The 9267-nt window shown below is 27.9% G+C and overlaps 1 protein-coding gene across 1 annotated transcript; it reads left to right on the plus strand.

Moving 5' to 3' along the window:
- Positions 1-1585: 1585 nt before the first annotated feature.
- On the plus strand, positions 1586-8248 carry LOC113368025 (trypsin alpha-like). The gene is made up of 4 exons (XM_026609591.1): positions 1586-1675; positions 1821-2001; positions 4895-5150; positions 7940-8248. Exons 1-4 carry the CDS (start codon positions 1627-1629, stop codon positions 8231-8233), a joined length of 780 nt encoding a protein of 259 aa, XP_026465376.1. The 5' UTR covers positions 1586-1626; the 3' UTR covers positions 8234-8248.
- Positions 8249-9267: the final 1019 nt, after the last annotated feature.

Genomic DNA, 9267 nt, shown 5'->3' on the forward strand with positions numbered 1-9267 from the left:
GTCAAAATTTGATGTTCACACTACATCCTAAAAAGGGCTGCATGTGTAATCTGAAAATAAAACAAATAAATAAGATATATTTCGTACTTCTCTCCTTGATAACTTCCTGTATATATTTAATGTTTAGGTCTCGAATTGTTTCGTTGGAGACATACCAGGGCGCGTTCACTATAGTTCGTAGTATTTTTGACTGTGCTCTTTGAATTGTTATTATATTGGACGTTCTCGCACATGCCCATAGCTTGATACCGTATGTCCATATTGGTACAATTACGGCTTTATATATTAGAATCTTGTTCTTATATGACATCTTGGATCTTCTTCCAATTACACAGTAAAGTTCACGAAATTTTTTGTCTATTTGCTTACGCTTTGTCCTGATGTGAGCGCTCCATGTGAGCCCAACATTGATAATGCTGCAATAACTTTGATATACAAATTGAGATTTCACAGGAATTGATATTGAATAGTATTTATTTATTGTCAATATCCTCACCTGAAAAATACCAAAACTTATATTAAGTAAGAAGTCTAAAAACGGATTATTCTATTTTTGCTCGAATAATCTGTAATAACAAAAAAATTATCGGCAGTTTTAAATGTGTGATTTAAAGTAGTTTTTGACTAAATTAGTAAAATAAAAAATAATAGTTGATCTGACAAATCCTACTAGTGATATTACTCTTCGTTTGAAATAAAAATCTAAGAAGCATGTTAGATCATTGCAATAATATCTTTAAAAAAAAGGACATAAATTAAATTGACTTGTAATAATGCTGGGTTGTCATGGAATATATCACAACTTTGAATTTCATATAACACAATAGAATAGTTGTGAAAGCTGTTCAATAATAATAATAAAATAAAAAGTATGGTAGAACAGCATTTTACGTGCACCTCATTTTCTTCTTAACTGATATTCATTGCGTACTTTTTCTTCCATGCATATATTTTTTTAGAATGTTATTATTTACATGCGTACTTTTTCATTTGTTTTTAATTACATAACTTCATACAGGAAGTTATCAAGGAGAGAAGTACGAAATATCATCAAAAGAGCGCAACCATCCAAACACTCTAATAAAAGACCTGCTAAAACAAGTACCTATGAGAAGATTAAATAGACAGTAGCCGCAAGATTTAATAAATTAACAATCAATATATTTATGTAAGGAAATTCCCCACTGGGGAAATTTCCAATAGCCCTGTACCCGTCAGCAAATAACCTCATTGATCCCATGTTTCAGATTGGTTATAAGAAATAAAAAAAAATATCAATGTTGGTTTAGAATATACAAAGTAATAACCCATGTCCAAACAATTATGTTGCCATTTATAAACTCAGATTTTTCGAGAATGAATTATAAAATCATTTGCAGTGAATTGTCCACTTTGATCCAGAATTGGACTAAAATTCCTATGTTGCACAATTATCTATGACGATCTAATTGAAAACGTGGTTTGGATATTCATTTATTTATAAAAACGATTGTAAAAGATAACAGACATTCGTAAAAATTTGAAGTGCTTGATAAGAAATACTACTGATAATATATATAAATTGCACATGCACATTATTGGCATTGCTGCATTAAGTTTAATCCGTATTTTAAGTGATTTTTCATAATGAAGCTTATCAGCATCATTTTCTGCTTAGCATTCACCTCTGCTTGGGGTAAGTGAAATTTTTATATTAACACATTTTGAAAAAAGAATGCCTCAATTTAATGAATTATAAGATTTTATTATTATAAGTATTTAAAAATGTAGGTACACAATTTATGACCAGGGTATAAAAAATATATTTAATAATTTTAAAGGATTTAGAATACCTAGTTACATATGGCCATGGGCCCAAGAGAACAGAATTGTCGGGGGACAAACTACCCAAATTAATGAAAGACCTTATCAAGTATCAGTTTTGAGATACAATCAACATAATTGCGGAGGTGTTATTTTAAATAAAGAATATGTTCTTACTGCGGCACACTGTTTCAATGAGTAAGTATATTTTGAACATTTTCAAATCATATTTATATACAATGTCTAAAAAAATTCAGATCATTTAAAACATTGAAAATTATCCAAACGCGTATTATCACAGAAAAAATTTTGACTAATAATTCGGCATAACAGATAACTTCATTGATATATATTCACAATTCAATTTGATTATTCTCACAAAATGTTTTTTTTTTTAATTTTTTATGAATTTACTAATTATGTTGAATATACATTCCGTTCGGATACTTTTTTTACCTAAATAAAATTTCGTTATATCTACTATTACAATTTTTTGTCATTTCAAATACTGGTTTCACAAATACATATATATGTAAGTATATATAGGGTAGAGCGGTAAATATATATAGGGCCACAAAGTTCCAATTTGTCTTTGAGCAATTATATTTTGTAAACCAAATCAATTATATCACTGAAAATAACACATATCAATCAAACAACTATCTGACTACGTTCAGTAAAACTCCCAGCTCCCAATTTTACTGACGGTTTGTAAAATAAATAAATAAATTGTCATGTGGTCCTTCTTACTCCGATAAAAATGGGACGGCCAAGAAACATACAGGTTCCATGTCTTATGTTTAATTTCAAAGGGATTTTACGAAATAATAGGTATGTTATTCAAACAATGAAAATGGAAATTTCATGAGTACATTTTTTACAGAAATAACACCGTATATAACCTTGATCTGGTATTTTGTTAGATCAGCAGAGTTAGAATAACTATTTATCCAATTTACTTCTTGTAAAATTGCTTTTTTAACTTAATTTACTTTTTTCACTATTTCTTATTTTTTACATCTTTGCGTGGGTAAATGTTCAGTTGATCCTTTTTACTCCACCTCCGTGTAAGATTTTTTAGAAGTGATATAAAAAAACTGTTGAATCTAACGCAAAATTAATAATACATCCTATATAACGTATACCTAAAATGTGAATTTAGGTCTCATAAACTAAACAACAGTGTTCACAACCAAAAAACTAACAACAACAAAAATATTGTTGTTGTGAATTTTCAAACATTAACGTTTATCTCCTAATAGCAACGTCGAAATCAAGGTGTCTGTTTATACATCTTTTTTTACCTCTACTTTTACCCCTTCAAATACTGTACTTAAAAAATTCTTAACTTTACTCGTTTTTTGAGATATCGGTACTGGACCTTTTTACCTGCCTTTTTTCAAGCCCTGCTGTACCCTATATACAATTTTTCTAATTTTTTTCAAATTGGCAGTTTTATTTAAAATAACTAATACAAAATATTTATAATTTAAATAGATATTGTATAAATGGTAATAAATTTGTTGGATAGCAGTAATGCTGTCGATAACAGCTTTTAAAAAAAATCTAAAATATTTTTTGTAATGCCGAAGTGTTACACCTGATATTGTTGATACCAATGATACCAATCATTAGTGTTCATCATCTTATTTATTAATAATGCCAATCAGAAAAATACTAAAGATTTGAAATCAAGCAAACAGACCTCAAAAAAAATCTTGTTTAAATATAATTTAAGCATCGACATGAATATGTGTCAATACATTTTATTAGTTTATTTATTAAATTGCGTACACTTTTTAATATTCACAATTTCATTATTAGATTATTTTATAATTGTACCCCAATTAATTTTAAATTTTTCTGTATATTATGAGTATTCACTTACTAGTCTAGAAATTTTATTTTATTCTGATAAAACATTTTTCTATTTTTGCCTTTGGGTTTTAACCAATTTGCTTCTAGTGCTTATTCAGATATCTACGCGCAGTTTTAGATCTGACGGATTTTAAAGTCATATTTGTTACCTTTTTGTTTTGAAAGAAAAATTTGGCAAAGAGCTTCTCTTTAGTTTATATTGAATATTTAACAGACTTATTTTTTATGCCAAAATTTATTATGGCGTTAGATCTTACTCAAGAATGGTTTTGAATTGTTAGATTCGTAGAGTTTTCAGTGATTTTAATAATTTATTATAGTAAAAACCCATTGCCACAAATAATTTTTATATCACTCGTCATATATTTTAAGATTTTTGTATAATAAATTATAGTAATCGCAAAAAATTCACCTGAATAATTTGGAATACCTTAAAAATGGATGTATATGCTTATATATATCTATGTGTATATGTACGAATGTTTGGATACAAAAATTCGTCCACGATTTCGTGAGCCCGAATGAACGGATTTGAATAGGCAGATATGAAAAATTGTATAAATTTACAGTTATTTGTTTGAGTATTTATGATTGAAATAATAATAATAATTATGGTTTAAAACCTCTTCGTAATTATAGACACTATTTCAAATTCCTGGAGTTATTGATTCTTCAGCATGTTTGTTTACAGATTTATGTTATATTATGATGAAAGCTTTCATTAATAAATTCATTGTCGATATTTTACTATAATTTACATTCAATGTTTTTCTTACATTATCAACTCTTTAATAAAAGTGTTCGGATAATATCATTCACATAGTCATCGTATCTATTCAAGTAGAATTAATAAGTACAGTACAGCATTTTCTAGTAATAATAAATGCATTAAAATATAGAATTATTTTTAAAATATCTAAGTGTTAAATTATTTCTGAAGCACTTTACTCGAATTTGAACAAATCGTTTAATTAAGTTTGCAGTTGTTAATTACTGGCACATGTTCCTACTTCAACATCGCGTATTTTCCCATCAGTTTTACTATTTTGCCGTGGAATGTTCTACAATTGATTAATGTTCATTATCTTATTACAAGTGGCAAATTGCAGATATCTTATCCGAACATCTTGAAACTTGAAATCAAATAACGTTGCACTATAAAAAAGTTTAGAACAAAAATACTAATATTTACCTTATCAAATTCTATTATTAGTGTAACTCATCATTCGGAAATTCAAGTCAGAGTTGGAAGTACAAATGCTTATCACGGAGGAATAATCGTGGATGTTGAGGACATTACAGTACACGAACTTTATAATGAAAAGTTCACAAATTATGATGTAGCTGTTGTGAAATTAGCTTATCCATTAAGATTTGATAAAAATATAAAAGCAGCGGTACTGGCAGAGGATGGATATGAGCCAGAAATAAATTCTAAGGTCACTGTATCCGGATGGGGTAGTTTGAGCGTGAGTATGAAAAAAAAGTTATTACTTATTAAATAAAATCATTTATATCTATACATTTTGTTATTATGATATACGTCTTGACAATATTTCCTGACTTCATACATTATCACAACTACTAAAGTTAAATATTAATTATAAGTAACAACATGAATAGTAAAAGCCAAATCAAGTAAAGAACGAAGCAAAACGCGTTTTCCATTATATTATTATATAGATTATAAGCAACTGTAAATTTCATTTTATCATTCAATGATATAGAGTAGAGCGGGGCACAAAGGTTCAATTTGATTTTAAGCAATTATATTGTGAAAACCAAACCAATTACCTAAGAACAAATACCACAAATCAAACAAACAATTATCTGACTATGTTCAATAAAACTCTCATCATTGTGAATATGTATTTTTTTGCTTTGCTTTTTTTTATCCTGGTCCTTTTTACCCCACAGGCGGGTAAAATGGGAGTGTCAGGTGTAAAACAGGTCCAACGTCTTACTTTAATGTTAAAGGGATTGTACTAAATAATAGCTACATTATTCAACCAATGCAAAATATATATTTCATGGGAGCATTTTTAGAGCAATACCACTGTAAATAACCTTGATCTGGCAATATTCATCAGCAAGTTGCAATGACAATTTATTCAATTTATAACTTGTAAAATGGCTTTTCTAACTGAATTACCATTTTTATTTACTCTTTTTCATTTATTACGCCTTTACCAGGGTGGTCTTTTCCACTCACATGTAAAGAAATATACAAGTTATATAAAAACATGTGTTGAATTTAACTTGAATAACAATACATCTTATAAATCTATTAAAAAACGTATTCTTAAAGATTTTATTAAGATCTGGTAAACTAAACAATAGTGCTCATAAATAAAATTTGGAAACTTTTACACGCAACAGTAATCATATTTAGCATGAAATGCTTTTAATTTTAACTGTCCATTAAATTCTTTTGGTTTCAATAATTCAAAGTTAAAAAGTGAATTGAAAATTCGAAATTAAAGTAAAAATTGAAATTTCAAAATCAAGTCAATTATAATCTGTCCCACGAAAAAAAATTAAATTATTTGCGAATAATTAAAAAATGGTAATATTAGATTACTCATTCACTCATTTAGCTTCAAATAATATTCAATCGTCTTTTTTATTCAAATTTGGATCATTTTGCAATTAATAATTTCCATGTTAAATTCTCTAATCAACATTCATCTTCAATTTATTTTAGTTTGTACTTGTAAAATGTTGGTTACTTTGCAGTTAGTAATTTAAATATTAGGTTTCTCCTTGAATTCATTTAGTTTGAATTAAAATTAGTCATATTCGTGGAAATTTTGATCATTTTGCAACTAATAAGTTCAATGTTAGATTCCTTAATCATCATTTGTTTTCAATTTATTTTAGTATGTTTTTCAATAATAAAATATTGGTTATTTTGCAAGTAATAATTTAAATATTAAATTTTTTTGCAATCATTTAGCTTCAATAAATTTTTCGGTCTTTCAATTTGTTAGTCTTTCTCATTGAAACATTGATTGTATTGAAAATCAGTAAATTTAATAGTGGATTACTTGTTTATAAATTTAGCTTTAATTAAAATCAGTCTGTTTCACTAAAAATGCTGTTATTTTGCAATATTAGATAAATAATTCATCAATTTAACTTCAAAGTACTTTTGTAAATTATCAGTCTATTCTACTAAAGATTTGGTTATTTGGCATTTAATAATTTTAATATTAAGCTCATCAATAATTGATTTAGAGATTAAACTAAATTTTGTTTATTTGAACAAAAATTTTGATTATTTTGCAATTAACAATTTTAATATTAGTCTCTTTATGCATTTATCTGGTTTCATTTAATCTTGGACTATTTTACAGAATTTGATCTTTAGTTTGCAATTAGATATTTTAGTAATAGATTCATAATTTCTTTATCCAGTATCGACCTTCTAATATTTCCCTATTTTTCATCAATAATTCTAATGCTTAATTATTATTATTTTTTGTATAAATTGCATGCATACATCCATATGATAGAAAGATACTAAATTATGTTTCTAAAATAAGTTTCAAGAGACTTCCATACATTAGTCAAATTGGTAAACCTACCACACAAATTATTTGGAAAGCATAAAAAACTCAAAAACTACACGAAAAATACTTGAGAAACGATCAATAAAGAGTGTTTGATTTACAAAAATTAAATTAAAATTAATATGTAAATGACGACCATTCTGAACAAAAGTTTGTGAAAGAATAAACAGAGATAATCAAAGTAAAGAGTCAAAACAAATTTTATAGAAATATGTATTCAAACATTCCATACATTAGTCGAATTGGTAAACTTACCATACAAATTATTTGGAAAACACAAAAAAACTAAGAAACCAAATGAAAATAACTTGAGTAACAATTATTACAGTATTAATTTATAAAAATTAAATTAAAATTAATATGTAAATGAAGACCTTTCTGAACAAAAGTTCATGAAAGGATAAACAGAGACGTAATCAAAGTATATAAAAAGAGTAAATATAATTTTCAAGAAATATGTATTCAAACATTGATTCAAACATTAAAATAACTTTTATGTATTTTGTTTCCTTAAAAATTTACAATATAATTGATTACATAATACATTTGGCAAAAAATACATAATACGACATTATTTGGAATTATGAGGCTATCAATGAAATTTCCAATTTTATTATAAATAATTATTACTAAACGTTATAATAAGCTGTATACCTATTTTATAATCCTATTTTTCATTTATTTAGTACCTTGGTCCATACCCAGAAGAGCTACAACAGGTAGATTTGCAGGTCGCAGACCACGACGACTGCTACATTGCTTACATGGCACACCTCGACCTGGCCGAAAGTCAAATTTGTGCTACCGTTCCTGGTGGAGTCAAAGACTCCTGCACAGGTGACTCTGGTGGACCCCTGACTGAGAATGGCGTCGTCGTAGGCATTGTGTCCTTTGGTGTCCGATGCGCGGAACCAGATTATCCAGGAGTTTATTCTAGAATTGGTTTCTATAGGAAATGGATAGATGCGAATTCGAAATGAGAATAAAATCTGATCTTATTTATTTTTTATTTGCGTAATATTATTTGTGCTCAAAATGACTGATTATTTAATTTAATAATAAAATTAAAATCAAAATTTATTTGTGGTTCTATTTAGATAAGTTATTTTAATAAAAATATTACGTAGTATTTAATGCATTTTTATATTCTTCAATATCTACGTAATATATATAAAAATAAGTCGGGTTTTCCTTCCTGACGATATAACTCCAGAACGCACGAACCGATTTCGACAATTTTGCATTCGTTGGAAAGGTCAAGTTTTGTAGATCAGAAAATTAGTGGTGCATAGCATCGTGCCTTAATGCAAATTGCTAGAACTTTACGCAGCGTAATTAAAAATTCGAGTAATGACATTAGTGAGAATTATCAGAATTATGCTTGGTTAATTCAACGAGCAATTCTTGCCGCAAAGAATAATGATGTACACGCACTGAATTTCACCATTCATTCAGAAATTGCTGGCGATTTGGTGACATACCAATGATTCCGACTGGTTTGCCGTTTGACTTCAAACGATTGCAATTTCCAGTTCGCCTTGCGTTCGCAATGACAATTAACAAGCCGCAAGGCCAATCTCCTTAGGTGTTTGCGGGATAAATTTCAAATAGATTATTTAGAAAATCATTGTTATTCACATGCGCAGTTATACGTTGCCTGTTCACGAGTTGGGAAACCATCCACTTTATTTGTGTTAACGTCGGATCAAAAAAAAAAAAAATGTGGGTTTACCGAAGAGCACTTCGGATGAAACGGATAATTTGCGGATTGACTTTCATTTACTTAGAGAAGTTCAACTAACAAACACTTCATTTTTGTAATTGAAATAAATTCATTACTGTTGTGTAGTGAAATCAAATTTTTTCTTTTCAAATATAAAACAAACGGAACATTTTTCATTTCATTCTCATTTTTCTCACGAAACCATCTGGTGGCGTCGGGTTTGCTAGTATATATATAAGGGACCAGCGGAATTTAAAAGTCCGTGGGTAAGAAGGTCTACCATCATTATCT

This window comes from Ctenocephalides felis, unplaced genomic scaffold, assembly GCF_003426905.1.
Source record: "Ctenocephalides felis isolate EL2017-DRISC unplaced genomic scaffold, ASM342690v1 CF-g0.4_SCAFFOLD_01170, whole genome shotgun sequence".
Taxonomy (NCBI): Eukaryota; Metazoa; Arthropoda; class Insecta; order Siphonaptera; family Pulicidae; genus Ctenocephalides; species Ctenocephalides felis.